Here is a 16,808-nt window from a genome sequence, read left to right on the forward strand (position 1 = left end):
TATATAGGCAAAATTTTTATTTTTATTTTTTTATTTTAGAAATGGTGTTTAAATACTTTGTCACTCATTTCTAAAGGATGGAACTGAAACGTGGCCGCTTACTGTGTGCCTCATAAGAAGGCTCAAAGTCACCCAAAGGGCAATGGAGAGGGCTATGCTTGGAGTCTCTCTGCGTGATCGCATCAGAAATGAGGCCATCCGCAGCAGAACCAAAATAACCGATGTAGCCCTCCGAATCGCTAAACTTAAGTGGCAGTGGGCGGGGCACATTGCCCGTAGAACCGATGGCCGTTGGGGCGGAAAGGTTCTCGAGTGGCGACCACGTACCGGAAGGCGCAGCGTGGGTAGACCCCCCACAAGGTGGACTGACGACCTGGTTAAGGTCGCACGAGTCCGGTGGATGCGGGTGGCGCAAGACCGGTCATTGTGGCACTCTTTGGGGAGGCATATGTCCAGAAGTGGACGTCCTCTGGCTGAAATGATGATGATGATGAATTTCTAAAAGACTTTTATAAACGTTTACGATTTCGTTTTAGGGGCTATTCCGTTCACTAGCATTTTTCTCGGACAACGAACAAAATTGATAATTTCATCGACAAAGCAGCGATTGCTTTAAGGGGCCCACTGATTACCAGTCCGCCGGACGATATCGGCCTGTCAGTTGTTCGGAGCTTTCAAATTTTTGTTCTAACTGACAGGCCGATATCTTCCGGCGGCCTGTTAGTCAGTGGTCGGCTTTAAGTTTCAGTAGTCAAAAGCAAATGTTTTTTTCTTCCTACGATTGATAATCAAAGAAATATACGCTCGTGGACGGAATTGTCCCTATGGCGGAATTAGCCAGATTGACCTTATGTATTATCACGTGCATTGGTAGCACATATGGATGTGTTTAGGAAGTATAAACAATATTGTAATGTACTAAAGGAAACTAGTTAAATATCCGAAATACTTTTTAATCAAAAATAAATGTACAATAAATCAAACTTCATTAAATAACAGTCATGTTTCGAAGCCGAAGTCCCAATCAAAAAAGAGGCGGTCGCCGGTGTCGCTGCGCCTTTTACACTGGTGGAGGGGCGCCACCACCACCTGGCCGGCCGCGCAGCAGGTAGAATCTTGGCGCGCGCTCAGAGTTGCCAACAGAAGTAATTATACATTATACTCTGTATCTTTAGGTATTAAAAAAAAAGTAAAGAAACAATTGGTAAAATTTCGGGTAGTTATAACATTTAATGGTTAACCGACCAAATACAAAACCGCCTGGATCAGTCACTGAACGCCCTGACTTTAACCTACATTATTTGATCATGTGTTGTTTTCATCTATCCTCAACTGTCTTAAAGGTGCCATTTGAGGGTAGATTTTGTTTACTTTTATTTAAATACCTAAAGATACAGAGTATAGCATAGTCTAATAAAACATGGTCTTCCATTCCCAGAGTGACACGGGGCTACGTCACAACAACATGGCCGCTACAACATAGCGCTGTCGCATGATGACGTAAGCCCGTGTCAGTTAGGTGACCTAGAAAAGACGGGAATGGAGTACCAGGCGGAGTATATTATTATACCATGGAGTATAGTATGTTAATAAGGAAGGTAGTGGTGGCGCGAAATGCTGGAATATGCTAATTAATCTAATTATTCAAATCCTAGACACTTGCCTTACATTCGTTGTTTGCATAACTGCAAAGCTTGTCTAATATTATGTCTTAATTTTAACCGACTTGCAAGTCTTGGAATAAGATGGTTCGGCTAGCAACATTGAACTATTACCTACTAGCGACCCGCCCCGGCTTCGCACGGGTCAACAAATTATACACCTAAACCTTCCTCAAGAATCACTCTATTAAAAGGTTAAAACCGCATGAAAATTCGTTCAGTAGTTTTTGAATTTATCGTGAACAAACACACATACAGACAGACGCGGCTGGGGACTTTGTTTTATACAGTGTAGTGATTACTAACGTATAGAACCGGTACAGAGAACCAGTATTTTGCACTATGAGTTGCTGTCGTTTTGACAACAAACCATAGAAGTAGAGCGTAAGCGCCATGAATTCTACAGCGTTACGACGTATATAGGTACAGTCGCCATTAGATATATCGGAGCGGCCAAGGTGCTCACAAATATCGGAACACGCCTCTATTGTCAGGGCGTTAGAGCGCGTGTTCAGATATTGTGAACACCTTGGCCGCTCCGATATATCTGATGGCGACTGTACCCCAATACAACTTACTATTTAAGGACTAGAACTGTAACTACAAGCTGAAAGCCTAAATAAATAAGTTTATGGCAAAAATTTCATTTTTGGTACAAGCTTTTATCGCTGACTGTACTATTCTTTCCACAGGCAACTAATACTCATCGAGACAATTATAAAAACCCCAAACACAATTAGGTTTCGTTGTTTTATCACATAGTTACTATGGCCACCTCCGGTCTCCGTCATCAGATCAGCCTAATGACACCATAATATTGCATTGTCATCCGATTTATACATGCATGCAAAATTTCAGCTCAATCGGAAACCGGGAAGTGGATCAAATTTAACTTGCAAGATTTGATTACACACAGACAGACAGACAGACAACGGTCAGGTGAAACTAAATAAAAGCTTGTAAAAACCGGACAAGTGCGAGTCGGACTCACCCACCGAGGGTTCCGTACTTTTTTGTATTTTTTGTTATAGCGGGAACAGAAATACATCATCTGTGAAAATTTCACGGTTCATGAGATACAGCCAGGTGACAGACAGACAGACGGACAGTGGAGTCTTAGTATTAGGGTCCCGTTTTTACCCTTTGGGTACGGAACCCTAAAAACCATCCCACAGATAAAGCATTCAAATGAAACGCTCAAGCAATTTGTGTCCAATAAACGTGAGGCACCGCTACAGGGGGACTTATGGCGAAGATAAATCACTGCGAGCTGCACTGCGGAGGTACGCGGTCGCTGGATTAATGACTGGAATAGCGGCAAAAAGAAAATTTTACTATTCACTTGAAATAAAATAGATTTTTAAACCGACTTTTAAAAAAGGCGTAGGTTATCTACTCGACCGTTTTTAAGGGAAAAACAGACCCCTTAAGATGACAGTCCATTTCCAACGACAGCAGCACTACCATTCATTTTACTATGGAAATTGACAATAACACCGACGCGTTCGTACTAGTAGTGAATAGAATAGAATAAATAAAAAAAAAATAAATAAATATTAGGGGACATCTTACACAGATCAAACCTAGCCCCAAACTAAGCAAAGCTTGTACTATGGGTACTAGGCGACGATATACATACTTGTATAGATAAATACATACTTATATACATAGAAAACAACCATGACTCAGGAACAAATATTAGTGTTCATCACACAAATAAATGCCCTTACTGGGATTCGAACCCAGGACCATCGGCTTAGCAGACAGGGTCACTATCCACTAGACCAGACCGGTCGTTCAGGTCGTTCATAGAATAGAATAGAATAGTTTTTTATTCGTAAACACACAGACAACAGACATACATTGAAAAAACATAGTGAAAAATAAAGTGTCACGAAATGGTCCCATCTCAGCATGTTGCTGGCGACTTCCAGCGCTGATCTTCCGATTAGACCATCAAGTAAGAAATAATTTCATCACTTTGTTGTCCGTTCGTCCGTCCGTCTGTCTGTCAAGACCCTTTATCTCGAGAACGCTTGGAGGTATCGAGAAAATTAAAACCAAAATACCTACTTAGGTTTATACTTATGGTCCCTTGAAGCTGTGAAAAAAACAAACTTATAAGTTAACATAAAATAATACGGCCATTTATGCCGCAAAAAAGGTATATTTCGGCAGTCTCAAGGGAATCAAAAATAGGGTACTTCCCGTTGACCTAGGACTAAGAAATTTGACAAGTCCGACTCGCACTAGCCGCACTTCTCCGGTTTTTGACGTGATAACGTCTTATAAATCGATGAACACCGACAGCATGCACGAAAAAGTGTCACGTTGTGGACGGATCTCCATGGTAAAGGTGGCCACTGACGAGCCTTCCAACAGTCCAAATAGCGTGGCTGCAATCCAAAATCGGTCCGTGAATGTCAAAAACGTACAATGTTTAATATTAGGATGCGGTCCATTTGGAAGGCTCGTCAGTGGCCTGCTTAACGTTGTGGACAGATCTCCATGGTAACGTTGCGGCCAAAGTATGCAATTTTTCATCAATGTTTTCTTATGACGTTATCACGCAAAATTATCGTCCGTAAACCGACTTTACAGACAACCATATTTTTACCGACTTACAAATCTTAAAGAAGGAGGTTATCAATTCGGTTGTATGTTTTTTTTTAATGTTTGTTACTCCATATTTTATTTTGTAAGCTGCGCGCGTACTAGTCGCTTGTGGCACTATACACGTGAGGTCATTTTTGAGCTCTAGTCAGATCTATAGTTATTCTAGTGCTCTCTGGCCTTTTTGTAAGCGCCGGCAGACTTATTGCCGAGATAAATCAGTGCTAGCTGCACTGCGGAGGTATGCCGTGGTTTCTGGATTAATGGGTTAGATAATGCGACCATTAAAAGCTTTTCTTCTGGCGTAGCACTTAAAATTTAAATCCATAAATACCAGACTTACTAGCTTGACAAGTTACCTAATTCAGCATGCGTATTATGGATGGCTTTATCCACGTTTATCCACGTGATAAAATAACTGACACTTTTTAACACCGCGGGATAGAAAGTGACGGATACCGTTTTATAACGCTGTCACATAGTCATTACCATCATATCCGTGCACTACCTCAGCTAGGCAAATTTTAGGATATAACTTTACACTCAGGATTAAAATTTAGGATTATTGACATAAAATTACACCTAAAAACAAATTAGAATCAACAAAAATAAATTAAACTAAGAACTATAACAAACTGAACTAAAACTACCTTAAAAGTAAAAGCCTACAAATAGAAAATTGGCCCCAGGTCTGTGCTGACTTCAAACTTGGCAAACTTCTGCTAAAGTTTGTTACTTTCTAATAAACATACTTAAATGACAAAATGACGGACAGGAACAAGCTATTATCATCGAAATTAAACTTTCGTGAGACATATTTTAAACTATTTAGACGACAACGGCGCGCTCAGTGCACGAAGTGCAGCCGCCGCGTGCACTCGATCCTGAGGAAGGGCCCCCGACGAGCCCGAAACATGTCGCCAATAGCGACTAAAAATGTAAGTGAGTGAAACCGTTGTCGTCAAAACAGTTTAAGCTATTATCAATTTTAGATTTGGCTTACGTTATTAAATAATGCGACTATAGTGTTTAATGTTATCCAAAAGTAAAGCATCCACAAAAAAAATAGATCACCGCGAAACCGTAACATCTAACAAGCAAAAACGAAATTAACAAAAGTTCTCAACCTTTAAAATTGCACTTGACACGAATAATTACGCAAAAACCAAAGTGGAGCGGAGCGAAGCTCGCATTTTTGTAAAGCTATTGGCACAGCGGACCGAGTATTACACCTTGGGGTAGCCAGTATAAGCGTGGTTACATGAATATACTTACTATCATTGCATTTATTCGTGATAAACTATAACATACATAAGTACAGAACAACAAAGAAAGTTAAACATAAAATAAATAAATAGTTTACCACGAAACGGTCCCGCCTCAGCATAATGCCAACCCAAAAGTCAGCGCTAATCTTCCGGTGAGACCATTTGTGGGTCACGAACGCAGCTGTACGACACTTACTTACTTTATTCCAGACAGAGTCTGTGCGGAAAGAGAAGAGTCTCAAGAGCCGTGGAATGTATTAGGCCATATTTATACATTCCACGACTCTTCTCTTTCCGCACAGACTCTAACATTAAAATCTTAAAGATCACAGAACCCCTAGTGTAAGTATTCATTCGACAGCGTGACGAGCGTTCGCGTTTGCGTTGTCCATTTTTGTATGGGATTTTGAACAGCGCGCCAAGCGGGCCGTTTTGGAAACACAAAATCCCATACAAAATTACACTTAACGCAAACGCGTACGTCACGTCACGTTATCGAATGAAATTTACACTGGGTACAGAATCAGAGATTTCTAACTTTTTCTGTGAAGTTTTAAGGGGCCCACTGATTAACAGTCCGCCGGACGGTATCGGCCTGTCAGTTGTTTGGACCTGTCAAAATTTTGTTCTAACTGACAGGCCGATACCGTCCGGCGGACTGTTAATCAGTGGGCCCCTTTACAGGTACAGCATACAGCAAACAACTTCGAGACAACATTAATGAATAGAGGGTATTACCGCAGTGTTCTGCCACCAGAGTGCAGCACTAGCACTTATCGTAAACCATAGAGTAACTTATTACATACTTAACTGTGTCTTAAACAGTTTCAACAATTTTTCACCGTGGTCTACCTACTTAAACGGGATGCCTGAAGCAATGCGTCGGCTAACCACTCAGAATAACACCCCAATGTCGAGAGCTTTGGGTTTCGCACTTATCGTTTATTAAAATTGCCATCCCGCGCCATGATTCGCTTATAAGCGTTTTATTTCTTTATAAAAACCCGCAGTTATGAGCTTTTGGGGCGTGAGGTGGTAATTTTCGAGAATATTTCTTGGTGGAGACAAAATTTCATAAGGGGCGATATCTTTTAAATTTTAGATTTTCTGTTATGAAATCTTCTTCTTTGTCGTTATACTCTTTGCGGAGTGTCGTGGTCAAATGCGGACATCAGGCACAGATGTTGCTTGCCGTCAACTAGCCGTACGATTTCTTGCGATTTTCCGCGGTTGGAGGTCACAACTGGTGACAGACAGACAGACGGACGGACAGTGGAGTCTTAGTAACAGGGTCCCGTTTTTACCCTTTGGGTACAAAACCCTAATAAAACCTTCCTTCCAACCCAACTTTGGAACCTTACACTGAGCATAGCCCGATAATTTTTTATTCCTATTTTAGTTCCCTCCCAAAAACCTGCTTCAATTTTCATAAAAATTTCAACTCTCTCACCTTTTTTGCTTCAAAGAAAAACTGCGTTTGAAACATGTTTTTTCAATTGCAATCTGTAGTTTTTTAAGGTTTGCTCTTTTAAGGCTATTCACGTGGTGTTTCATTCAACTGGCTTCATGTTTCGTGTATTCAATGTGATGATACCCTCCTAACCTAGTTTTCGAGTGTGAATATTATACTTTGATTTGAATGTGAGTTTTAATATTTGGAGACGGTGACTGAAGAGCTGGCGGCTACCTCGCACAACGTATCAGCATTGCGATACTGCGAGGGAATTCCGCCAGCATTCTTGGTACAATGCCTCAAGGGCCTATTTTTTTAGATTTTTATTCTAGTTATTAATTACGTTATATTTGGAGACATCTGAAAATCTGAAACTTGATTTTAAAGCCTAGTTATATGTGACCCTGTATAGGTACGAAGTTCAATATATTTCATATATCATATATCATGTACATATATTTGTGTATTTATCACTTTCTATGTGTTATTTTATTACACACTTTAATTTAACTTATTTTTTTATTTAGAGTGTCATATATGTCCAGATAGCGAAAAACATCATTTTCGCTATCTGGTTCTCGTGCTCTAGTTAATAATTAATAATATAAAACATGGAATATATTTCGATTAGTTGAAATTTCCCCGCAGTGAAAATTAGCCCCTGATCGCAAGGGTTAACAAATTAATTATACACCTAAACCTTCCTTAAGAATCACTTTATTGATAGGTGAAAACCGCATGACAATCCGTTCAATAGCACAGCACCACTTTTCTCGGTCCTGTGCGACCTCTCGCCAATTGTTGACTCGACGTTCGCGCAGATCCGCCTCCACCATGTGTCGCACCAGCGATATCTGGGGCGTCCGATAGGACGTCTTCCTGCTGGGTAGCCCGGTATGCTCTTTTCACGTTCCGATCTTCATCCATTCTCTCAAGGTGGCCCAACCAACGGAGTCTGTGAGCTAATGTTTTTGACTTGAGTTTTCTATGTATCTTTTGACGTATGGGTTGGTTTGAATCATTTCATTTCCACGCTGAGCGTTCAAACGAGTACGCAGCATCTAATTAATAATGTTTTGTTTACCAACGTGCCATAAATCCTGCTGCTTAAACGGAAAACTTCCAGTTTCCGGCACAAGAGGGAAAATTGCGTAATTAGCTGAGAAATTAAGTGAGAGACTCCGAATGATCCCTAAGGAGGAAAACAACTAAGTACGCGAATTTGGGTCATTTTGTTTAAGGTTTTTCGGGATTTTAGCGCGAAATGTGTATTTAAGAACATACAATTTGTCTAAGGGAAAATTAGGTACCGTAAAATGGGGTGAGTTAGGACAAATTCGAAGTTTAAACCTCAATAAAAGTTTATTTTTATATTTGGACGTTGATTTATATACTTGAAAAGTGTTCCGGTAGTATGAACTTTAGTTTTTCAATGATAATCTGTCATTTCATTTCATAGATTCAACGATAAACACAAAATAATAGGAAATTCCAGCTCACCCCGTAGTCCGGGTTAGGGGGGATAGGAATTGAGTGAGATGGGACAGTTGCTAAAATGGACACTATTACAATAGCTTCTCAAGAGAATAAAGTATTTACGTAACAATGTGATAACTCTGGTCTAAAAATGTCATCTCACCCCCCTACCATCCCTCGTCACCCAATTCATAATCCAACTGCCCTCGTAATCCCTACTCACCCCATTTTACGGTAGGTACCTACACGTTTAAAAAAAATGTCCGTTAAAATTTAATTACTTTTACGTCATTTACCTACCTATGTAGTTTTGCGTCATATATCATTACATACTTAGCTACACGTGTCCAAAACACATTATACAGGATTATACAGGATGTCCTGCCAGATTGCCGATTGTAATTTTGATTACAATAAACTAAAACTTATATTCCAAAACTAGGTATTTATTTTTAAGATAATAAGATTTTACATTGCGACGCCGCCGTGTGCTGGGGGCCTAAATGAAACTTCTCCTATGAAATTATTTATATTCGAAATCGGAAATATGCCGGACATGGACACCTTGTAGTTATCATAAGAATTCCTAGCCTTTCTGAAATTCCTATTTTTATATCCGCATTTATTACTGGTATTTCTTTAAATTTATCATCGTCATTAACCTCGTGATTACATAGTTTAGAACTCTATACACATAGGGTTGCCAGATGGTCGGGATTTGGCGGGATTCTCCCGATATTTAGCATGCCTTCCCGATTCCCGACAAAGTGAAAATTGTCCCGAAAAACAGCTTCACGTTATAAAACAATAATTTCAAATTCCGAACTGTCATCGCGTCGAGCCGCTCGCCGCCGCGAATTTATTTTGTTTGTTGAAGATCTCAAAGAATGTATACTATTTTTATATAAAAACGTCTATGGGCAGAGCAGCTGATGTAGTGCCAATAATGTAAAATATCGTTGTTTTTAATACAATTACAAATTTGAATGTCTTTTTTTCCCGATTTAAGTCCCAAAATCCCGATTTTTTTTTATTTTTTCCCGATAATAGCGCCTTTCGATCTGGCAACCCTATATACACACAGTGATAAAGTTAAAATTTGTCTGAACAAGATGACGTCGGGCCGCGGGCCCATGGAACTTGAAAAGTATTTAAACGAAGCGATATTAGTAAAAAATAAAGTAGTTATTGATTTTAAACTAACACCATGCATTGCATATATTTTATTACATTACTAATGTCCACTGTGACCGCGTTTACCAATAATTTAAACCGTCTACTGCTCAATTTGGACACTACTCAGTTAAATTTGAGTAGAATTGAAGAGAAATGGATCGAACAGCGTTTAGATCCCATCGATCCTAAAGAAAGAAGGACATATAATATGAGATATTTTGAAAATCTCGAGCTATGGCAACCAGGTGGACCTATCATTATACATCTCGGTGGCGAAAATGAGCAAAGTCCTCTTAGTGTTGCGAATGAAGGCGGGCTTATCATGCCTCAAATAGCAAAGGAAACTAATGGTGGCATGTTTGCCACGGAACACAGATATTACGGTAAGAGTTTGCCCAACATTCCGAATCACAAACTGACGGAATATTATAAGTATCTGAGCTCTTTTCTTGCGCTGCAAGACGTTGCGATTCTGATAAAAATGTTGAAATCAGATCCAAAGTTTATGGCGTCTAAAGTGGTGGTCATTGGTGGGTCCTACGCAGGGAACCTTGCGGCTTGGATGAGGGTTCTTTACCCCAACCTGGTAGATGCAGCATTAGCGGCAAGCGCGCCAGTCCTTGCCAAAAAAGACTGTCCAGAATTTTTAGAAGCCGTTCGAGATACATTTGCAAAATACGGGACAAAGAATTGTATAAACCATATTGCAAATAGATTTAAAGAATACGAAGATTTATTGAAAAGCCCGCAAGGAATTGAGATATTAAAAAGGAAATTGAATATTAATTCAGATTTGACTATTTTAGAAAATCAACAGAAATTATTTACCAGGTTATATGAAGAGTTGGCGGATACCGCGCAATCCGGTCCGCCTTCGGATGTCGTAAAAAAGTGTCACCAATATCAATACGGACATAACAGGAAACTTCGAGATACACCTATTTCGTGGCGAGATTATTCGAATATTGAATTTAATCCCTGGACGGATGATGATTCGTGGTATTATCAGGCTTGCAATGAATTCGGCTACCAGATGACGACTTCAGCCGAAAAACAGCCTTTCGTTCACTGGAGCCCATTGAATTATACGCTAAAATCCTGTAAACGTTACATCGATGGAGACATTGAAAGGAGAATGGACCAGGGAGTGTTTCTAACCAATCAAATGTACGGGGGATTGACACCTAACGTGACGAAAGTCGTGTTCACACATGGTGACATGGATCCGTGGCGGAGTCTTGGGATAAAACAAAGTTTGGGACCAGAAGCACCGGCTATAACGATAGAGGGAACAGCGCATTGCGGGATAATATTGCAAGAGATGGACGGAGAACCAATAAAAATGAAGCTAGCGCGAGTTTATGTCAAAAATCTAATTAAGAAATGGATTTCCGAATAACCTGGGATAGAATAGTAGTTCATATTGATTTAGTTTTATCAATTATAGTCGTTATGTTGTATCTTCTTGCTGTGTAACTTTTTTCTTATTTAACTATTTGTTTACTGTATGTAATTTCTATGTCTTTTTCTTCTTGTCTGTTACCTTCCATGATTCTTCTCACTTGATGGTCTCATCGGAAAAACAGCGCTGGGAGCCACCAGCAACATGCTAAGATGGGAACAACTTATTTCGTGGCACTTTAATCTTATTTTGTGTTTTCTTTTATATTTTTTATTGTCTCGTTTGTTTGTGCTTACGAATACCTAAATCTATTCTATTCTATTCTATCAGTGGTTGTTTTAGTCAATTTTTAATTTTCTCATTTGTTTATATTTGATGTGAAATTAAAGAAATGCTTTGATGTTTATTACATATTTTGATTATGTTTTACAGACACCCGCCACCTAAAATCCGGTCTTAAAGCCTTACGAAAATATTTAGAAATTAGTTTTAAGTCGTACTTATACAACTAATATTAACTTTTTGTATTTTACAGTACATGTGGTATATGGTGCTACTTTAACGCCCTATAGTTCGTTTTATTTAGCATTAGAAATAAGGTAAACAATCATGATGTGTCTCTTAATTGAAAAACACATTTTAAAAATAAGTTACGGCAAATATGTAACAATTATGAATCTAATACGATCATTTATATTCTTCTGCTTTCATAAGTAACAGTTACTGATTTTTAAAAAGCGGTTTTCAATTAAAAGACATGTCAAGATCGCTTACCTTCTTTCAAGTTCTTTCTAATGCTAAAAAAAACGAACTATAGTGCGGTTGCGGTAAGTGTCACAAGATGTAATGTAAAACGTTGTACAATACAAATGAAAAACGGTATTCGCAACTCGTGTCGATTTAAAACACTCCCTTCACTCGTGTTTCAAGTGATCGCCACTCGTTGCGAATTTTCTACTTTTAGCACCTGTATCGTAATGTATCGTATTGCTTTTTAGGGTTCCGTACCCAAATGGTAAAAATGGGACCCTATTACTAAGACTCCGCTTTCCATATTTAATTACACAAACGGGTTGAGTTGCACCAGCTGTGGTCACGGAAAGACTTTCTGTGGTCTTTCCGTGACCACAGCTGGTGCAACTCAGCTGAAACATCGGAATTAAAGGTAAAAACAATGAAATTATATCGCGGTAGACCCGTTTGTGTAATTAAATATGTGTACAAAACGCGAGAGTTTAAAGTGTTATACTCCGCTTTCCGTCTGTCCGTCTGTCTGTCTGTTACCAGGCTGTAACTCATGAACCGTGACAGCTAGACAGTTGTAATTTTCACAGGTAATGTATTTCTGTTGCCGCTATAACAACACTAAAAACAAAATAAAATAAATATTTAAGTGGGACCCATACAACGAACGTGATTTTTTTTCCCGTTTTTGCGAAATGGTACGGAACCCTTCGTGCGCGAGTTGACTCACACTTGGCCGGTTATTTTGGTGACTACATATAAAAGTACCTAATATGATTACGGCTCATAATGTGTTTGTAATTCACTGAGCAGTACCGAATGAAATCGAATTGTGGTCCTTTGATGTCGAGACCCATATTCACGGGTCACTGGAGGCAGATTCGATTTGTTTTAATGACATGTCGTGACATAGCGGCCGTAGATATGACCACTTTTTAGTGCCACTGCACACTGGTAAGAATGCTCTTTATATTATGCTAGTTGTGACTAAATGCACATACGTACACTAAAAGACGGATCATATCTGAATCCCTATAGTCCTAATTGATCGTTAGAACATGTACCTTTTAGGACAAACCAGTTACGGCAAGTGACTTTAGGACAAACGTTGTTAGGGATTCAGAAGGATACCCCTAAAAGACATGTAACCTAGAGTTTTTCCTAAAAAATTTCATTATTCTTAATTAGTCAATGTGGCAAATTCCTTCATAGGGGCTATTCCGTCCACGAGAGTAGGTATATTTCTTAGATTTTCAATCGTTGGAAAAGAAAAACCATTTGTTTTTGATTGCTGAAACTAAAAGCAATCGCTGCTTTGTCGACGAAATTATCAATGTGTTCGTTGTTCGAGAAAAGCGCTAGTGGACGGAATAGCTATGACGGAATTAGGATTAATGATATACAATCTGACTATGATTTGATATGTTTTTTTTTTGTGATACAAAAATATATGTATAGCGATTGTACGGAATACTGTAAACAACTTTTTCTAAGACATCAATTATGAAATCACAAAAAGAATTGGTGTTCCATACTTTAAGTTTCATTCGACACAATTGTATCGTGACCATGGTTTTTTGTGATTTAGAGTTGATGCCATAGTAAAAGTTTATCAGAGATAGGTATAAGTACAATACCGTACATAGGTATATCTTGCATGTATTACGTAATTACCAAAAAACCGGACAAGTGCGAGTCGGACTCGCTCACCGAGAGTTCCGTACCCAAAGGGTAAAAACGAGACCCTATTACTAAAACTCCACTGTCCTTCTGATACTTTTTAGTATTTGTTATTATAGCGGCAACAGAAATACATCACCTGGGAAAATTTCAACTGTCTAGCTGTCACGGTTCTGATGACAGACAGACAGAAGGACAGTGGAGTATTAGTAATAGGGTCTCGTTTTTACCCTTTGGGTACGGAACCCTAAAAAAGTGACACCTAGTATTATCATCATTCCATCGTGTACGTAAAATGGACTCGCAAAAATTCACGTAAAAACACAGACTAGCTTAAAAACAGCACTACCGGAAGATCCGGTTCCGAAGCTACTCTACTTCCTGTTTTTGCTAGACCATAGACTATGCTACATCCGTTCAAAATGGCGGCTATAAATCTACGGACAAAGAGGCCGGATGGTGGATTCACTGTTGAGAAAGTATTATAGTACAAAGGAGTTTTAAGAAAGGATTGTTATAGAGAATAAAAGCGATTTTATTGCTTAGGAAAATATACTTTAGCGGGTGTAATGGTTGCAGTTTATATCGCTTATCGCTGTAGATAAGATATAAGTATACTAAATAAGTCTGTGAAATAAAAAATAAAAACCACTATATATGAGCTAATAGTTGTCTGAAACAAAGATTTATTTATTTCATTTCGTTTTATTTATTTAATTTCACATCAAAACATTAAGTAAAAATAAAGAGAAGGGAATATAAATATACACAGCCGTATGACAATGAGACGTCAAATACTAGATATTGAAACGATATGGATTGGATATGTCAGTGTCAAACAAGTGTCAAAAGTGTCGTTTTTGTTTGAAGAAACGTCAATTTATTGAAAGTATTTGACGTATCTCATTGTTCGAATACGGCTGACAGTTAAATATAAGCTCTTGGCAAAGAGAATAGATAGTATAGAGGGTCCTGTCATAGTAAATTTTGTAGTCACAGTAAATTTACTGCCATCTATCGACCCACGACTAAAACTCAAAATGAAAACGTAAAAAATTATCAAAAAAACAAAAAAATGTATATATATGGATAAGTAAATGATTTTATTATTTTGACCCATGTTCATTCACTGATATCTATGTGTTAAAATTGTTAAATATGAAACGGAGTCGTCACGCCATCTACCCGAGCATAGGCTAAAGGTGTGTGCGTCATCTATCCGAAAATAACTTTTTTTTTATTTCCGAGGCACGTTTTTTCCTTAGACTTTATTCATCTTATACGAAGTTACATATGTCTTTGCTCTTGGTAATCAGAAAACAAACCTTATAGCAAATTCAATAGCCACGGGACCCTAAAGGGTATAAGACAAATAGCTTTAGCCCGCGTGAGTGATTCCGGACGATTCCGGTTCGATTCCCGGCAGAAATAGCCGATACTAAAGTATTACCTCAAGGCATAGAGAAATATAGTAACAATAGAGTGCTCACTACATACCTACATCAGTTTTGGTACCAAATCGACATCTAGCATCGAGTAGCGGAATTATCAGTACCGCTACTTGATACTAGAATTCTCGAGTGTCGCGACTCACGAAAATTGTATTGAACAACGATTTACAACTAATATTAAAAGCAGAAGGAATTGAAAATAGACCCGATAAATCCGGTTATAATATTAGCTGAAAATTGTTGAGCATTAGACTTTTCGGTCGTTACAACATCCATTGTCAAGTAGCAGTACTGATAATTCCGCTACTCGATGCTAGATGTCGAGTACGAAAATAATAGTCGTTTTGGTATTAAAACTGATGTATGGAGTGAGCACTCTATGTATCTTTTCTCTATGCTCAAGGCAAGGGACTAGTATTTTATGATACCAACAAATATACAGAACCCCTAGTGTACATTTCCTTCGATAGTGTGGCGAGCGTTCGCGTTTGCGTTATGTCTATTTTTGTATGGGATTTTGAACAGCGCGCCAAGCGGGACGTTTTGGAAACTAAAAATTCCATACAAAATGACACTTAACGCAAACGCGTACGCCACGTCACGCTATTGAATGAAATGTACACTAGAGGCACAGGATGAAATCAGATGTCTCAAAAACATTTAATTTTACAGTTTTTCTTGAAATCCTACTAGAGTCCCTCTTACATTGATTGAGTAAGATGCGTAAAATCTAAGACAATTTCGTGCTTCGAATTTGGTAAACGAGATGGCGCTGTACAGCTCCATAACATTTTGCGGTAACTCTGATTGTCAAAAGTTGACTTTGACAATTAAGTGACCGCAAAATATATGGCGGAGTACAGCGCCATGTGTTTTGGATGTCAAACTAAGAGGCACGTTATTTTAGTCTTAACCTCTCTATTACAATCAATCCTCTTTGCTCTAACTAAGCTTACTCTGCGCATATTTTTTGGTGTAACTAATACTTTTTGAGGAGGTTTATTTATTTATATATCAAATTGCGTATTTTCTATAATTTTAATGTCCAGAGAGGAAAACGAGTACTATATTTGTATTGAAATTCTGTCACATTCCCCTTAAGAATGCAATAAAACACTATTATAACCTTTGAACAAAAATACCTTTCTTAAATAAGAAATTTCATATATATTACACTTTAGCAATAACATTTTATCTCCGTCTGACAGACATACGGCAATATAGAAATGCAGTAAAAATGAACTTTACTAGCTAGACGTCTGAATGTGACTTTTATTATGAAAGCGAACATTTCCGAGGAAACTTACCTTTGTTCTATTGGGGAAATGTATTTTCTTTCATTTAACTTTATTTGTTGAAAAATCGTAACAGACATAGGACTAGGTGTTAGTGTTTGAAAATGGAGGCCTAGGCTCTCTGAAAAATGTCGCGCGAGTAACAAAAACACGCGAGTGAAACCGTAATGTTAAATTCTAACATAGGAGTACTTCGAAACAAAGGAGAATCATCTTAAGAGGTGGCACTGAAGTCTTTTTAATAGAATCATAAGATACTCAAACATAGGAGTAGGTGTGAGTGCTTGAAAATGGAGACCTAGGCTCTCTGAATCATGTCGCGGGAGTGACAAAAACACGCGAGTGAAACCGTAATGTTAAATACTAACATAGGAGTACTTCGAAACAAAGGAGAATCATCTTAAGAGGTGGCACTGATGTTTTTTTAATAGAATCATAAGATACTCAGACATAGGAGTAGGTGTTAGTGCTTGAAAATGGAGACTTAGGCTCTCTGAAACATGTCGCGGGAGTGACAAAAACACACGAGTGAAACCGTAATGTTAAATTCTAACAGGAGTACTTCGAAACAAAGGAGAATCATCTTAAG

At 38.5% G+C, this 16,808-nt stretch overlaps 2 protein-coding genes across 3 annotated transcripts in view; both read left to right on the top strand.

Annotated features, from left to right (window-relative positions):
* Window positions 1–16,808, top strand: part of LOC134800789 (protein lev-9-like) — a 208,112-nt gene that overhangs the window by 142,603 nt on the left and 48,701 nt on the right. The gene's annotated exons all lie outside the window — the stretch shown is intronic.
* LOC134800620 (thymus-specific serine protease-like) lies at window positions 9,970–11,046 on the top strand. Its single transcript, XM_063773105.1, has one exon. The coding sequence runs from the start codon at window positions 9,970–9,972 to the stop codon at window positions 11,044–11,046; it is 1,077 nt and encodes a 358-aa protein (XP_063629175.1).

The sequence above is a fragment of the Cydia splendana genome, chromosome 20 (genome assembly GCF_910591565.1).
Source record: "Cydia splendana chromosome 20, ilCydSple1.2, whole genome shotgun sequence".
Lineage (NCBI taxonomy): Eukaryota > Metazoa > Arthropoda > Insecta > Lepidoptera > Tortricidae > Cydia > Cydia splendana.